Genomic DNA, 19,000 nt, shown 5'->3' with positions numbered 1-19,000 from the left:
CAATCACACAGCACGAGTTTATCAGAGACTCGTTATAATTAATAGCCCCTTTAATAGTCCCATTATAAGTGGATCTCATGAAAAATGATAAAATATGATGTTTAATTTGAGATCCCCCCCCTTTAAGATCTTCTGAAACAAGGAAAAGTAGTGTAGCTGTGATCCAGGAGGATTCGGTCAGTGTTTGTGAGATCCGGTTAGGCGTGTGTGTGAGCGTACCCTCTCTCTTCCAGTGCAGTCTGCGGATGGATGCCGCTGTGATGGTGCAGTGGGAGATTCGGCTGATGGTGGGAGTGTGTGTGTGTGTGTGTGTGTGTGTGTGTGAGCGTACCCTCTCTCTTCCAGCGCAGTCTGCGGATGGATGCCGCTGTGATGGTGCAGTGGGAGATTCGGCTGATGGTGGGAGTATGTGTGTGTGTGTGTGTGTGTGTGTGTGAGCGTACCCTCTCTCTTCCAGCGCAGTCTGCGGATGGATGCCGCTGTGATGGTGCAGTGGGAGATTCGGCTGATGGTGGGAGTGTGTGTGTGTGTGTGTGTGTGTGTGTGTGTGAGCGTACCCTCTCTCTTCCAGCGCAGTCTGCGGATGGATGCCGCTGTGATGGTGCAGTGGGAGATTCGGCTGATGGTGGGAGTGTGTGTGTGTGTGTGTGTGTGTGTGTGTGTGTGTGTGTACCTGTTTTTCTATCCCGGTGGGGACTTCAACCTGAATGCACACAGACTCATGGGGACTCGTGTCACAGTGGGGACCTAAATAGAGGTCCCCATGGGTAAACAAGCTTATAAATCATACAGAATGAGGTTTTTTTGGAAATGTAAAAATGCAGAATGTCTCCTGTGATGGGTAGGTTTAGGGGTAGGGTTAGTGTAAGGAGATAGAATATACTGTTTGTACAGTATAAAAACCATTAAGTCTATGGAGAGTCCCCACAAAGATAGTAAACCAGACATGCGTGTGTGTGTGTGTGTGTGTGTGTGTGTGTGTGAGCGTACCCTCTCTCTTCCAACGCAGTCTGCGGTCTGCGGATGGATGCCGCTGTGATGGTGCAGTGGGAGATTCGGCTGATGGTGGGAGTGTGTGTGTGTGTGTGTGTGTGTGTGTGTGTGTGTGTGTGTGTGTGTGTGTGTGTGCGTACCCTCTCTCTTCCAGCGCAGTCTGCGGATGGATGCCGCTGTGATGGTGCAGTGGGAGATTCGGCTGATGGTGGGAGTGTGTGTGTGTGTGTGTGTGTGTGTGTGTGTGTGTGTGTGTGTGTGTGTGTGTGTGTGTGTGTGTGTGTGTGTGTGTGTGTGTGTGTGCGCGTACCCTCTCTCTTCCAGCGCAGTCTGCGGATGGATGCCGCTGTGATGGTGCAGTGGGAGATTCGGCTGATGGTGGGAGTCTCCTCCACCTGCAGGATCTTCTTCCCCTGGGATGCGTCTGGTTTGCTGTCCGGCAGAGAGCTCTTCATGGCAGTGCCCAGCTAAACGTCACAGTACAGACAGAGCTTCAGTCGCAGCAGAGAGAATAATCCTCAGACAGGAACAACACAGGTGTGTTTGAGTCGTACCAGCAGCGGCTCAGAATACAGCTCCAGCTGAGCTCTGTACAGGATATCATCCAGAGCCTCTCTCCCAGCATCCCACTCCCCGTTATATCTGCCACACACACACGTTCATACACAAACACACCAGTGAAACACCAGAGCAAGACTGATCACACACTCTTTCCACCCAAGACAGAGGAATAAATATGGGCTGATGCGGACCGGGACAAGTAAAAAAGGTAAATTCATTCATGAGATTCCCTTAGAATAAATTTAGAAGAGTTTAATCTAGACACCCTGTATATATCTGCGTAATTTCATGATGGTTGTATTTATTAGCTGCTGACATTTGATGTGATCACTACAGGATTGGTGCCTTGAGTGAAAAAAACCCCAAAACATTCTCATAACTGTAATGCATTGAAACACTGTTGAGTTTTTAGTAATATCTAGTACCCAATATTCTCAGTGTTCATTACATTTTCATTGTAGTCCAGTATTTTTTGTCTTGTATTTAAGTATAATCATAAATATGGAGGTAAACGTCTAGGTTATGACTGTAACCTCTGTTCCCTGAGAACAGGGAACGAGACACTGCGTCGATGACGCTTTGGGGAATGCCTCCGCGTGAACCGGTGTCTGAAACGCTTATCTAATCACGGCAATCCTATTGGACGGCGACAGCCTATGACGTCACTACTAGTGCGACCCAGAAGTATATAAGGGGCGCCTAGAGAACATGTCAACAAATTATCGTCTGAAGGGACTGTGCAGGCATCCCCTCAGCATGGCGAAAGACGCAGTATCTCGTTCCCTGTTCTCCTGGAAAAAAACATTTCCCACTTCGGGTCACATACAGGACAGTGACTGTATGCCACTGCCCAAGCTATATGCCTCAAAAGAGGCATCCGAGACAATGAAGGCCTACAAAGGCCGCCCAAAGGCTTGGAACCAACAGATTCCGTGGAATGGGTTCCTTTAAGGGAATATGGCCAGGGGGTCCGAAAGGAGTCCCGTCCAGTCTCTTTCTGAAGGGGACACAACCCCTAGCTTAACTGCCACCAGGGAGGCTGACCTGGTCTATTTTACTGACCTAGTCTTGCCAACAACCCGTCTGTTTCCTAAACAGAGTCTCTAACATTATTTGCCTCACTAATGGAGGCATCCGGTAGGGAGGAATGCAGATAGTGGCAGTAATCGCTCACAGATCATAGAGACGGGCATTCTGGAGAGTAGAACTCGGCACAGTGCTTTCTAACCCTTGCAAACGAGGGGAGCAACTCTACACGATCCTGGATCTACACAGTGCTTCAAAGCCCTGTGGAGGCTGGGCACTCTAAAGGAGCCCTAATAAGGGGAGTGCCTCCAGCTCTAGGGTTTATATTGCCAAAAGACAGTGTACTCAGCAGAAGTGCTATCGACCCTTTAAAGTAAGGGGAGTACAGTCTTGCGCTACCGGACTATCGAGGAGGCCTACTGTAAGGCCTACAGCTTCGAATGTCACAGGCATCAGCGACACACGAATATTATATGACTGAAGAGCTATAATCTCAAAACGACTCTCAAAGTGAGAGGAGACCTGCTGCTCTAGTATAAGGTGGCAATAAAGGTGGCCCCATGAGGGCCAACACTTGACTTTGTAGTTCTATCTGTAGCTTGACAGAGCGGTCCTCGGTAGAATAACTCCCGCTAGGGAAGAAGCCATCTCACACAGAAATATCTGTTTGATGCTCAGATGAACGGAAGCCTAGCTAGAGAATTTTCCATGTAATAAAGCCAACCTGTTCACTACTATAGATTGGCACTACCCACTACATAAGCCTGTCGACTCTAACATAAGAGGAGGGGGTATGCTATGGGAAGGGTATGCATAACATACCTATATATGGGAACTTCAGGGCCCTAATTTCAATATTCTATAAAAACCCTACCTAACACTAACAGGGAACTGTGGTCTACTGTTCAACCTTACTAAAACTCTCATAAAGGGAGGAGACCTACAGAGCTCAACCTGCTGCCCATAGAGTGATGGCATAAACGACATTCACAAATGGAGGCCTATCACCATAAGAGCTCGAAAGAGACGCCACCACACCAGACGCCAGACCCACAGACGGGTTCCCAAATTGAAGGAATAACTCCTCGCAGGTCCAGCCTCAGGGCTGATGCAAGAAGCGCTTCGGGTGAGGAAGTGCAGATTCGGACCACAGTGTTATGCGGTCCAAATCTGACTGCAGATCAGCCTGGCAAAACTGCCATTGTGTGCAGGGCATCACCAGCCAGACCCGCCGCTGCGTATGCCCTGCCATTTAAGCGCGACTTTCTCTTTTTATGGCTTGAACATCGATGTTCTCGAACATCTCGTCAATTGGGGCATCGACACATGCCCGTGTTCGTGCATCCCCTCAACATCACCATAGTTTGTGCACTGATGGTGATGAATGCGCGCTGAATACAGGTTCTTCCATGCCTTTTCGATCTCATTGTGTAAATCGGGCAGGAATGGAAGGCTCACAGGAGCTGGAGCTTTATAGCAGTGACGTCATAGGCTGAAAACTCATAGTTGGCACAAGCAGATCCCTCAAGAACTGATCGTGCATGGAGTCACGTGGTTAGCGAAGGCTAACGAAGTGGCTAATGCTAGCCAAGCTAACCTGAAGAAAACGCAGCCTCATGACGAGCCCGGCGCCGACGAACCGGACGCTAGCACCATCCCCGGTAATGTAGCCAAAGAATTTGCTAAACTCACTGCATTAATCCTGGAAAAGTCAGACGCCCACGACAAGAAGCTGGAGGCTATCTGGGTTACAACAAGTGCAACAGATAGCAAACTAGCTGAAATTACAAGCTGCATTTCTCAAGTCGAGAGCCGTTTGGGCTTTCTCGAGGAGGCTAATGAGAGACAGCAGGCTAACCCTCCAGCCACAGTTACAGAGGTGGAAGCCCTCCGCCAAAAACTGGACGATATTGAAAATCGGGAGCGAAGGAATAATTTACGGTTCATCGGGTTTCCAGAGGGTAGCGAGGACGGAGATACCATGTCATTCCTCATAAAAATTTTACCGGAGATCCTGAACCTCGCCTTCCCCGGGGGACTGGAAATCGACAGAGCGCACAGGATTGGAGGATTGCGCAAGAGCTCAGGTCCTGAACATCCCTCGCCAGCAAGACCCATCATCGCCAGATTTCTCAGATTTCAGGACAGAAACCGCATCTCGGAGGCTGCACGAAAGATGGGTAAAGTTACTTGGAAGGAGCATCGTATAATGGTCTTCACCGACTATTCCAAGTTGGTTAATGAGAAGCGCATAAAGTTCAACGAGTGTAAGAAGATGCTCCATGAAAAACGCACAAAATTTTCTCTTGACTACCCGGCAGTGTTCACCGTGAGATCAGCGCAGGGCCCCCGCCGATTTGATGACCATAAAAAGGCCTTGGCTTACATTCATTCCCTTTGATAACTTGGCGTTACTGCGTTTTGAATTAATGGTATGCAGCGCCACTTTATCACAGCCTTAAATTGTGAGGGGCTGGCCCGTGCGTATTCTTTTTTTCTGTTGGTCTACCATCGGCCCCGGAGTGTACGAGGTAAAGTTTTGGTTCTGACTGTCAAACAGACTTTTCTTTTTATTTGTTTTTGTCGAAGCACAAGCGGATAATACTACTGGAGGTTTACAGGCTATGGACTAATGGCGAGTTTTTTCTTTTCTGTTTTTTTTTTACGATAAATTAACAATTTTATCTGGACATACGAAGAATATTATCGATCCTTTGCGGACTATGGTCGTGTGGTGGGTCGTTGGATTCTGTTTCTGTTGGGGTATTCAGAGGATGTCTCTGTTGATTAGTTCTTAGTATTTTTATTTATTTATTTATTTTTATTATATATATATATATATATATATATATATATATATATATATATATATATATATATATATATATATATATTTTTTTTTTTTTTTTTTTTTTTTTTTTTTTTTTTTTCACTCGTTCCAATCAAGAGAGGACTCGCCTGGAGGTTAGTAAAATCGCTATATGGTCCAAGGCAACATCGCTGCTTATTTCTCGGTGTAAAGTGAGATTTTATAGGTGAGACGTCATGTCCTTACAATGTTCGCTCATTCTGGTTTATGCATATGGCAACTTGAGTCACACAATTGGTTATTTTCTTTATGCAAACTTCTGTTAATGTGTAATTCATTGCCTAAGTTTGAAATATCTTCCTCTTTGTTACTATAATGTTCATGTTTACGTCCGTGTCGGGCAGGTAGGAGGTTGGGTGACCTTTGGGCAGGTTAACAGGGGTGGGGTGGGTGGGGCACGGTCATAGCGGCTTCAAGTTAGTGAGTCACGGACCAAACTGAGATTAGTGTAAGCGTCTGGCTTCTCAGATGCATTTTCGTTGCTTTTGTTATGTGTATGTTTAAATTTAACGAGTTTTTTGTCTCTTATTATTTAGTGATGTTACTCATAAATGAGTCATTCTGGAAGGTACAGCAAAACTTGTATAACACTCATTTTACATTATTTCAGCTAGTAGTACAAAAGGTTTAAAGCTTATGAGCTGGAACGTCAGAGGCCTCCATAACATGGTGAAGAAGAGGACGGTGTTAACTTTCATTAGATCTAAAAAATGTGATGTAGTATTTATGCAGGAGACCCATTTAATACCACAAGAATCTCAAAAGCTTCGGGGTGATTGGGTGGGCTTTGTGGCGGCTGCCTGCTGCAGTAGTAAGAGCAGAGGAGTGGCTACTCTAGTTAACAAGCGACTACAATTTAAATGCTTAAAAGAGAGTGCAGATGAGGCAGGGAGAATGCTGTTGATGCTGTGTGAGATTCAGGGGAATAGTATCATACTAGCGAATGTGTACGCTTCAAATAGAGACGATCTGGCATTTTTTGGGTTACTCGAGAAAAAACTGAATGCTTTGGGGGACTATCCAATTATCATGGGGGGTGATTTTAATGAGGTAATGGACCCTATACTAGACCGTAGTTCTCCGTCGGCCCGTACTACTAGGGCACACGCAGTGCTCAAAGATATGTCCAAAGCATCGGGTCTAGTAGACATTTGGCGGCTACAAAACCCATCATCATCAAGAGATTTTACATTCTTCTCTTCACCACATAGTTCGTTTTCCAAAATAGATTTTTTTTTGGTGTCTCATTCGCTGGTATCAGCTATGGGAGCGAGCGACATTGGTAATATAATTATTTCAGACCATAGTCCAATATTTCTCCATATTCTGTCTTTTAATAAGCCAGCTAGGTCAACTAGATGGAGATTAAACGCTAGCCTTTTATTAGATGAGACTTTTAAGGCATCACTTAGATCACAAATTAACCTCTATATTGAGACCAATCTCCCAACGGCTCCGTCAGCAGGGGTAGCATGGGAGGCTTTGAAAGCCTTTTTGAGAGGCCACATAATTCAATACGCGTCATTCAGGAAGAAGGAAAACAATGCTAAGCTCCAGGAGCTTGAAAAGCAGATCATAACTGCAGAATAAAACTTTAAAAAAATATATGTCCTCTGAAAATCTCACCAGGTTGACCAGACTAAAGTATGAGTTTAATTCAATTATGACCCAGAGGGCAGAATTCTCTCTATTTCGGGCAAGGCAGAAATACTTTGAAATACAAGGCTGGTAGACTACTTGCCAGGTACATTAAACAAAAAGAAGCAATGAGTACTATTCCTGCTATTAGGAGGGACAAAGGGTCTGTCCTGACTGATACCAAGGAGATTAATTCAGCTTTTAGAGACTTTTATATAAAACTTTACACTTCGGAGTCGAGGCGGGACGGGGAAGACATTACGTCTTTTCTGTCAACTCTTGATCTGCCGGTGTTGTCAGAGGACCAGCTTGAACGTCTTGAATCACCTGTTACTATTGAGGAGATAAGTGACGTTATTAAACACCTTCCTTCAAGTAAAGCACCAGGCTTAGATGGCTTTACAGCCGAATTTTATAAAGCTTATGCTGAGGAACTTGCACCATTACTCCTAGACACCTATAATGAAGCTCTCGAGAAGGGTAAACTCCCTCCCTCATTATCTGAGGCCATTATCACCCTTATCTTGAAGGAAGGAAAAGACCCTTTAGACTGTAAAATTTTTAGACCTATTAGTTTGACTTCCTGTGACAGTAAAATACTATCTAAAATTTTAGCTAACCGTCTGGACAAGGTAATAACCTCCTTGATCCATCCTGACAAGGTCGGCTTTATACGTTCGCGTTCCTCGGCAGACAACATCAGAAGACTTATTGATATTATGTGGGCCACTCAGGATAACACCTCTCCCATGGCTGCTATCTTGCTGGACGCCGAAAAGGCGTTTGACAGGGTGGAGTGGCAATATTTGCTCTCCACCCTGGAATGTTTCGGCTTCGGCAAAAAGTTCATAGCTTGGATTAGGCTGATATACACTCACCCCTCAGCGTCAGTGCTTACGAACGGTATCATCTCCCTCCCATTTGAACTGGAAAGAGGCACGAGGCAGGGAGACCCTCTCTCTCCTCTACTTTTTGCAGTTGCGCTTGAACCGCTAGCAGTTGCTATACGTAGAGAACCTGCATTTCCAGGCATACAAATTGGTGACAAATGTCATAAATTGATGATGTATGCAGATGATATCCTTTTATTTGTCACAGATCCCGAACATTCTCTTGCATCGCTAAAAATTATTGACAAGTTCTCATCCATTTCGGGTTATAAAGTCAACTGGACAAAATCTGAGGCTCTTCCTCTCACACCATATTGTCCCAAATCCCTCTTCCAGTCAGGCACCTTTGCCTGGCCTAAGAAAGGCATTAAACATCTCGGGTTAACATTCCCCCCCAAATTGACGGATCTGATCAAAACAAATTTTGACCCCCTACTGGACAAACTGCGGGCTGATATAGAGCGGTGGTCTCCATTGTATCTCTCTATGTGGGGCAAGGTAAACATCATTAAAATGATTTGTGCTCCGAAATTCAACTACTTGCTACAGGCTCTCCCAGTCCAAATTCCTTTGAGCTATTTCAAACAATTTGATCAACTTTGTAATAATTTTTTATGGAATAACAAACGTCCCAGGATGAACCTGTGTAAACTGCAGAGGCCACTGGACAGAGGAGGATTAGGTGTGCCCAACTTGCTCTTTTACCATTATGCGTTCACCTTTAGGCATATGGCACGGTGGTCTTTACCCCCTGAGAGAGCCCCCCCGTGGTTTCACCTCGAAAGCGTGGTGTCCTCCCCTCTCACACCCATAGCATACATCATAGCTAAATTAGCCCAACAGAACCTGTCACATCCCATTTTGTCCCACATTCAGTGGGTCTGGAAGAGAGTAGCTAAGATCTTTAAATTTCCGTATCTGCACCAGTCTGCCGGGATCTGGCAAAATCCCAAGCTCTGTATAAATAAATCTCCCTTCCTTTGGACGCTCTGGTTGCAAAAAGGGATTAGGGTGCTTGGAGACCTGTACCAAGATGGGACATTAAAATCTTTTGAGGCACTTAGACAGGAATTTGACTTACCACGTAATCAACAATGGAAGTATTTTCAGTTAAGACACCTCCTGGTGCAGGTCTTCGGCTCCCATTCATTAGTTCTACCAAGCGGTGACATATTAGAGAAGGTCCTAACAATTTATGGGCGCGGCCATGAAGCCTCTGCTTACTACGCAATGATCCTTACGGCCTCGGACTCTAATATATTGTCTAATATAATATATTGTTATATTTTTGGTCTTCCCTACATCAAGTCGTAGAGAAAATTGTCGACCAGAATATCCCGTTCACCCCTAGTTTGTTTATTTTGGGGGACCCCTCTGCATTAAGTGATCTGACCCCTCCACTCTCTAACTGGACCCAGACTGTCCTTATGTTAGGCCGGAAACTTCTGGTCAAAGAATGGAAAGCCCCCTCTGCACCTGCACTGGATTTGTGGCACGCTGCTCTGGGTCTGCCCTTGAACAACTGACCTACAGGTTGCTTGATAAAGTGGAGGAGTATAACCTGAAATGGGGGAAGTATCATTCGTACACTTTGGGCGTTTAATGGCGTTCTGGCTCATAAACATAATATTTAACTAGAAAACATGATTGACGGACACTTTTTGTTACAATACTGTACCTACATATAGGAAAGATTGTAAACTCAAGGGCTCTGTGCATCACTGTCATCTGTTTTTTTTTTATTTAATTTATTTTAATTTGTTTTCTTTAATATGTACTCTTAGTATAGTTTTTGTCTATGGTCGCGTTATGTCTTCCTTTTATTCTATTTTGTTGTGTGTGTTAAATGTTTTGAAAAAACAATAAACTGTTAATCATTAAAAAAAAAAAGAACTGATCGTGCATGCTGAGCCCAAACAGTGAACGCACAAGTTGTGTGTGTCATCAGGTGTCAAATATCTTACACGGATCCACACACTTCATGAAGTGTTTTTCACAAGCCATGATTACCTTTTTGAAGTTTTCAGGTTGAAGCGTACATACAAAACAGTCCATGAAGACGAAAAGATGTTGACATGTTCTCTAGGCGCCCCTTATATACTTCCGGGTCGCACTAGCAGTGACGTCATAGGCTGTCGCCGGCCAATAAGATTGCAGTGATTGGATAAGCGTTTCAGACACCGGTTCACACGGAGGCGTTCCCCAAAGCGTCATCGCTGCAGTGCGAGTTCCCTTTCGAAAGGGAACCGTTAGTGATCCAACAGCGCTAAACTGAGGCTGGAAGGAATGAGACGTATTCACACTCACATGGCATGATAGACCGCAGTCAGCATCTGCACCATGAACTCTGGGTCCAGCAGCACACGCACGCAGGGGGCCGTCCACGCCTTCAGCTGCTGCCGAGGGAACCCGCACACGCACAGCCTGTCACATCACACACACGTTACTCACCAGTTACACAACACACCCGTTACACACCAGTTACACACCACATCCGTTACACATCACACCAGTTACACACCACATCCGTTACACACCCGTTACACACCAGTTACACACCACACCAGTTACACACCAGTTACACACCACATCCGTTACACACCACATCCGTTACACACCACATCCGTTACACACCACATCCGTTACACATCACACCAGTTACACACCACATCCGTTACACACCAGTTACACACCACATCCGTTACACACCAGTTACACACCACACCAGTTACACACCAGTTACACACCACATCCGTTACACACCCGTTACACACCCGTTACACACCACACCAGTTACACACCACAACCGTTACACACCAGTTACACACCACACCCGTTACACATCACACCAGTTACACACCACATCCGTTACACACCCGTTACACACCAGTTACACACCACACCAGTTACACACCAGTTACACACCACATCCGTTACACACCAGTTACACACCACATCCGTTACACACCAGTTACACACCACATCCGTTACACACCAGTTACACACCACATCCGTTACACACCCGTTACACACCACACCAGTTACACACCACAACCGTTACACACCAGTTACACACCACACCCGTTACACACCAGTTACACACCACATCCGTTACACACCAGTTACACACCACATCCGTTACACACCCGTTACACACCACACCAGTTACACACCACAACCGTTACACACCAGTTACACACCACACCCGTTACACATCACACCAGTTACACACCACACCAGTTACACACCAGTTACACACCACATCCGTTACACACCAGTTACACACCACATCCGTTACACACCCGTTACACACCACACCAGTTACACACCACAACCGTTACACACCAGTTACACACCACACCCGTTACACATCACACCAGTTACACACCACATCCGTTACACACCCGTTACACACCAGTTACACACCACACCAGTTACACACCACACCAGTTACACACCAGTTACACACCACATCCGTTACACACCACATCCGTTACACACCACATCCGTTACACACCAGTTACACACCACATCCGTTACACACCCGTTACACACCAGTTACACACCACACCAGTTACACACCAGTTACACACCACACCCGTTACACATCACACCAGTTACACACCACACCAGTTACACATCACACACCAGTTACACATCACACACCAGTTACACATCACACACCAGTTACACAACACACACGTTACACAACACACCCGTTACACACCAGTTACACACCACAGCAGTTACACAACACACCAGTTACACAACACACCAGTTACACAACACACCAGTTAAACACAACACACCAGTTACACAACACACCAGTTAAACACAACACACCAGTTACACCACACACCAGTTACACCACACACCAGTTACACCACACACCAGTTACACAACACACCAGTTACACACCAATTACACAACACACCAGTTACACACCACATCCGTTACACACCAGTTACACACCACATCCGTTACACACCAGTTACACACCACACCAGTTACACACCAGTTACACACCACATCCGTTACACACCCGTTACACACCAGTTACACACCACACCAGTTACACACCACAACCGTTACACATCACACCAGTTACACACCACATCCGTTACACACCCGTTACACACCAGTTACACACCACACCAGTTACACACCACATCCGTTACACACCACATCCGTTACACACCACATCCGTTACACACCAGTTACACACCACATCCGTTACACACCCGTTACACACCAGTTACACACCACACCAGTTACACACCAGTTACACACCACACCCGTTACACATCACACCAGTTACACACCACACCAGTTACACATCACACACCAGTTACACATCACACACCAGTTACACATCACACACCAGTTACACAACACACACGTTACACAACACACCCGTTACACACCAGTTACACACCACAGCAGTTACACAACACACCAGTTACACAACACACCAGTTACACAACACACCAGTTACACAACACACCAGTTAAACACAACACACCAGTTACACAACACACCAGTTAAACACAACACACCAGTTACACCACACACCAGTTACACCACACACCAGTTACACAACACACCAGTTACACACCAATTACACAACACACCAGTTACACATCACACCAGTTACACAACACACCAGTTACACAACACACCAGTTACACAACACACCAGTTACACAACACACCAGTTACACAACACACCAGTTAAACACAACACACCAGTTACACAACACACCAGTTAAACACAACACACCAGTTACACAACACACCAGTTAAACACAACACACCAGTTACACCACACACCAGTTACACCACACACCAGTTACACAACACACCAGTTACACAACACACCAGTTACACACCAATTACACAACACACCAGTTACACATCACACCAGTTACACAACACACCAGTTACACAACACACCAGTTACACAACACACCAGTTACACACCACACCCATTACACACCAGTTACACACCACACCAGTCACACCACACCCATTACACACCAGTTACACAACACACCCGTTACACACCACACCAGTTACACACCACAGCAGTTACACAACACACCAGTTACACAACACACCAGTTACACAACACACCAGTTAAACACAACACACCAGTTAAACACAACACACCAGTTAAACACAACACACCAGTTACACAACACACCAGTTACACACCAATTACACAACACACCAGTTACACATCACACCAGTTACACACCACACCAGTTACACAACACACCAGTTACACACCACACCAGTTACACACCACACCAGTTACACACCACACACCAGTTACACAACACACCAGTTACACAACACACCAGTTACACACCAATTACACAACACACCAGTTACACACCACACCAGTTACACAACACACCAGTTACACACCACACCAGTTACACACCACACCAGTTACACACCACACCAGTTAAACCACACACCAGTTAAACAACAATGGTAATGTTATGTATATGTTTTGTTTTAACTGAAAATAAAACTATTAAAAAAAGGTAACGACGATTGCAGTGGCGTACAGAAGTCGTAAACATGCGTCAGTCCGTTATATTGATGTGTAAACATGTGGTCTTGTTCGGTATCGCAACTCGGACTTGTCTAAAATCTAAACAAGCTCTGTGCTGTTGCACTGTACACATATACTATACACTGAATAGTTTTTTTGTTCATGGGTGCTTTGGTGTGCATAAACTTATGAATTATATGGACTCTTATATCATTTGGTTATTCTGTGTCCTTTTGGAGTCTCAAGGTGTCCTTTTTTGGAAAGAAACCTAAATTCACCTTGAAAACTGGCAGAAAATACAGTTTTGTGAGAATCATCCATCAATCTGATAGTTTACTTTGCTGGTTATAGTGTTAAACAAGAATAATGTTGTATGCTTAATTTCACAAAAAGTGTGCGGCTAATCGTGATTAAAAATGTTAATCTATTGCCAGCCCTTCTCCCTGTTCATCCCTCTAATCGGGTACAGCTCTAGGGTCGGCTGAGGCCAGGGCTTCCAATCGCACTCCGACGGTAACCAGACTCAGACGTGAGCTGCGTCTGCAATGGAAGTCTGTTCAGGTCAGAACCGCAATCATGTTCGGTCAACTCGGTTACAGCTGTTCTCAGCGGCGGCCTGCTTCTGATATAACGGGTCAGTGTCTGCTCAAAGAGCGGAGAAGAGATCTCACCGTGAGCTCATTCTGCAGACGGCCTGGTGTGAAGAGGGGGGCATGTAGACCACCACTGAGTTATAGCACAACATCAGGAAACACAACACCTCAAACCTGCAGACACACATTATAACACAAAATCACCTGTACACATTAATAGTGAAAACTATTGACAAATTTGTTAGTTCACTTTACATATCTTTCCTTTCGAAACATCTGAACTGTGAAGAAACACTTATCCAACAATGACCTGTTCTGGGCAGTGAAAGTCTCTCTCTGGGGGTGCAGGCCACTGTAGATCACCCTGATCAGGTCATGCTGGCAGAGCGCTCCCTCAGTCAGACCCATGGAGCCCAGACTAGACGGCTAAACACACACACACACACACATTTACACTAAACAGAGATCAGGGACACCACGGTGTACATTTCAGGACATCCTCAGACCTCAGTCATATGACGAAACAGCATTACGCCTCAGACCGAAAGCTTTAGATCTCAGGAAAAGCTACGGTAGGTCTCGTACAATCAGGCTGTGTGATGTGGCCTCAGCAGACGCACGACTTAATGGTGCAGAGTTGATGGGCTTTTTATTCGTAATAAATATAAAACAAAAACAAATGGGGGAAAACGGGAGCGGTCAGCTGGGAGTGGGACACAACACGGCTTCATGGTGCAGGGCACAAAGAGTGTATGACACCAAACTGGCACAGGCCAGAGAACACAGAGAGAATGAATAGAGCAAAGAAAGCAGGTGCGGAGGAAGGGCAGGTGTGGCAAATAAACCAATAATCAGATAACGAGAAGCGTGGGGTTAAGACAGTAGACAGGCACATATAAATAATGACAAGCCCTGTGCACAGACAGAAAAGTGTATGGCTTGAGCAAACTAGAAAGCGCTCACACAACGAGAGCACAGAGAATGAGTGAGTGTTCATCCCGAGCGCTCACAACAGAAGACAAACACACGGAGCATGAGTGTCCGAACCCCGACACCAAACTAGACTCAAGTGCCAGGATCTGAACACCACACTCCACACACACAACACCAACAACCCACCATGCAGATGAAAGACTGTACGGACAGAACTGCATGCTCACAATGACAAGACCGAAGGAATGTCAGAGCTGTGTCACCAAACAAGAATAAACCAGAGCGAAGTGACAGAACCCGACAGCATCGCTCACGGTAAAAGCATGACACTGACTGACGGGTGCAAAACTCCGTTCCTGAAGAGTTCAGCTTCAGCCCTTATTAAACACACCTGATCCAAGTCCTTCAGCTTATTTGAGAACTACAGGTATTAGTGATGGAGCAGAGATGGAGCTAGACTCTACAGGGCAGAGTTCTGCACCCCTGTTGTGTTATTTCTAGAGCTGATATGGGCTATATGTTCAGCAGAGCGATGTAAGCTTTGATATGACTGCATCATCTATGACTTCTAGGAATAAAATGATGCAATTCATACCATGTAGACGCAATACCAGCTTCAGACTGCATCATTCAACGTTTTGCCTAAAAATAAAGTACTGTCCAAACCCAGTCATAGATTTAAGGTGAAGGTTAGGTGCTCAAGGACACCTCAGTAGTGGGAACTGAGAGCGGCAGAAAGCACTGTTCATTCACTGCCCCCCCTTCATGTTCCTGCCGGCATTGAGGATCGAACCCGCAACCTTTAGGCCACGACTGCCCCCACATCTGGATCTATGCATTTATTTATGTCGCGCACATCCACCAGATTTGTAGTTTTTTAAACATTTTTATTTGTGTTTGTAGTTCTGAACTGAATCCTCCTCCAAAGTGCAATGGGTTGTGGGCAATATTAGCTGCTATAGTGAGCATGGATCCACACTTAAATAGTAGACCATCCGGGGACTTGGCATACTCGTTTCAACATCATATGCTTTGGGGGACACTTATTCTAATCTCACATTCAGTTTAGGATGAACAGTAGGGTTAGTCCTAACATTGGGACACAGGGCATATTTACAACAGTGTTTCTCAACTACAGTCCTAGCATCATGTTTTAGATGTCACACTAATTAAAACACCTGGTTCAAATCATCAGCTTCTTAGTGTGTTGAACTGGGAGACATCTATGCCTTAAAATGTCCCCAAGAAGTTTAGAAACAGAACCACATAGTGGTAAAAATAACAAAATGTGTAAAAATGCTTAGAACATGCATACACTGAAACAATGGTGTATGTTTTTTTTTCTGGACAGGAAGGAAAAAAGGTGGTTAGTACTAAAATTGATACAAAAAAATCAAAACTTTTCTATATTACTAATTTCAGGGTGATCTAGGGGGAAGGGGAAAACATGGGCGTGAGGATGTTGTGTGTGTTTGTGATGTTGTTCATAGGTTCAAAGTGTTAACTTGGATGTCTAAAAAATAAAAACATTAATTACAAAAAAGTAAGTTGAAAAAAGGTTGCGGAATGAACTTTCATTCTGCAGAACTAATGTTTTGGGTGTTATTGTGTTGCTTAAGGTAGGAAAATTAATTCAGTTTATAAGTTTAGCAGGAGTAAAACAGAAGGCTGTGTGCGTATTGTGCATGTTGTTTACCTCGTGATATATGGATGGTTTGGACAGGGACGGGATCATGAAAGATAACAGCTTGCTGTTTCCGTCTTTATCCACAATTTCCTGTAAAACATACAATATAAACAATGTGTGACACTGAGGGTATATTACAGTACATGTTATGCATTTGGGATGTGCTTTTATTCAAGGACACTGAAGGATCTAAGGATCTGATTTGAGTTCTAAAGCCAATTTTATTACTATATTACTTTTCAGTTCTCATCCCGCTATATGGCATGAACGGATACGCATTCCCATGTTGTGAAATTTATATAAGACAACATCTGTATTGCAAACCCCTCCATGTTACGGTTGCTGCTGTTGTTGTTTTTGGCGTATTTCTACCAATGCTACGCCATTGCCACAGTGTGAACGATGCCTTAGTGATCAGATAGCTATCCGATCTGTTCCATTCAATCTTAAATTCCCACACTATATGCAAACTGAACAGAGTTCACGTCACTGAAAAGCAACAGGTCAAAGACTGCAACAGCATCTGCACTGGAGAGGGTTCAGCGTTCACCTCTTCTAATGAAGCCGACTGCTTCTGAGCTTCAGGATGTACAGGCCTTGAGCTTTAATGGAGTTTGCTGAAGAGAGATGCTCATCTGTGGAGATACTTGTGGCAGTAGCACTGTGGTATCGGGCTAGCGGGAGACGGGATAACATGCTCTCAAACCTTCGTTATCGGGGTTCAAGTGCATAGCTGAAACACTATAGTAAATGTTAGATAAGATCAACATTCTGCCCTAAAAGTGATCGGCAGACCAAACCGCAAGTCGTAGAGACGTGAAACTTTGAGGAGCGCAGAACATGATCAACATCTTTGTTGACCCTGGAGCAACAATCAGATTTGAGGGAGAAGTTCAGAGTTTTTATGTCAAGTTTAGGCTTACAACCACATCAGTGTTATTCACCTATCATTTCCCTCTGATTTTAGAGATAACCAATGAATGAATAAATGAATGAGGCATTTATATAGTGCTTTCATATGTACTACTGTACACCCAAAGTGCTTTACAATCACATCAGGGAATCTCTCCTCAACCAGCATCCACTGGGATGATGCGACGGCAGCCACAGTACAACGGCACCAGTGCGCTCACCACACACACACACACACACACACACACACACACACACACACACACACACTCACCAGGTTGTAAATGCCCAGCAGAAGAGCCTCTATGCAGCTGCTGCTGTGTCTGCGTCGGCGCAGGTAAACCCAGCAGCTCGGGGAGGAACTGCAGAGTAAAGCGCCGCAGACGCTCCTCTGAACTGCGGTACAGCTCGAAGAGTTGGTGGCACACAGGCTCCAGCAGCTGTGAACACACAGATGATGCTCAGGAGTCTGAGGAGACGAGGAGAAGGTGTGTGTGTGTGTGTGTGTGTGTGTGTTGTGATCTCTCTCTTCTCACCTCAGTGTCAGGGTCCTGAATGACTCTGTAGAGGGCAGGTACCAGCGTATCCTTCTGGGGGAGGATCCCAGCATAACCAGAGAGCTGCGCTTCCGACAGGGCCTGTCAGAGCACACACACGCATTCAGCATCATTAAAAACAAACCAACACAAATCTAAAGAAGTGTTTAGTAGCTATTAAATAATCTGTATTAGCCCCAAGATTCTATGTGCTTAAATAAAAGAGCTCGGAACAATGGAATAAAATACTTTTAAAAAACGCTCCTTTGTTAAACACAACAGCCATAAGATCCAAGAGCGTCTACTTTTCTGGTGCCTTGACCATCATCTACTTGAGAAACTATAAAAAATACCAATATTTAAAGGTCTGAAAGTCAAAAAAAAAAAAAATTTGCATATTCACTGGCTTTTACCATCATGGTAATTCACAATTTAGATTTTAGGGTCACAGTTTCTACGGGTCTTTATGTGTTATGTTTGGGGGATTATGCAAGGAGGAACATCACAATAGATTTGATTAATATGTTGAGAACCCCAACATTACAGCATTCTCCTGAATGAATGGCACTATTCTCATCTGTGTGTGTGTTCAAGCATTGAGATAATAAGGCACAGCATCCTTCCTGAACCAGCAGTCTGTTTATCTGGAAACACACACACCATCAGGCCTTAATACTGGATGCTACTTGACTCACCTTGAACTCTGAGAGCCAGTCTTCCACTATCCCTCTATCTGTAGCCATCACCACTACCTGAGACACACAGAGAAATACTGCAGATTAGATGCATGTTTTCCACCA

The 19,000-nt window shown here is 44.9% G+C and overlaps 1 protein-coding gene across 1 annotated transcript; it reads right to left on the bottom strand.

The window, feature by feature from the left end:
* Positions 1-990: 990 nt before the first annotated feature.
* LOC311077266 (hyccin 2-like) lies at positions 991-18,948 on the bottom strand (the record flags this gene model as incomplete). Its single annotated transcript, XM_084139102.1, is given in 10 exon segments — positions 991-1,460; positions 1,548-1,635; positions 10,285-10,401; positions 14,211-14,306; positions 14,443-14,558; positions 16,762-16,842; positions 17,939-18,008; positions 18,010-18,104; positions 18,201-18,302; positions 18,896-18,948. Coding segments are annotated over 10 exon segments (1,283 nt in total), but the record flags the coding sequence as incomplete, so codon positions are not given.
* Between the last annotated feature and the right edge of the window lie 52 nt (positions 18,949-19,000).

Source organism: Abramis brama (genome assembly GCF_963993115.1).
Source record: "Abramis brama genome assembly, contig: SCAFFOLD_162, whole genome shotgun sequence".
Taxonomy (NCBI): Eukaryota; Metazoa; Chordata; class Actinopteri; order Cypriniformes; family Leuciscidae; genus Abramis; species Abramis brama.
The sequence above is the reverse complement of the archived record's forward strand: the minus strand, read 5'-3'. Positions and strand labels throughout refer to the sequence as shown.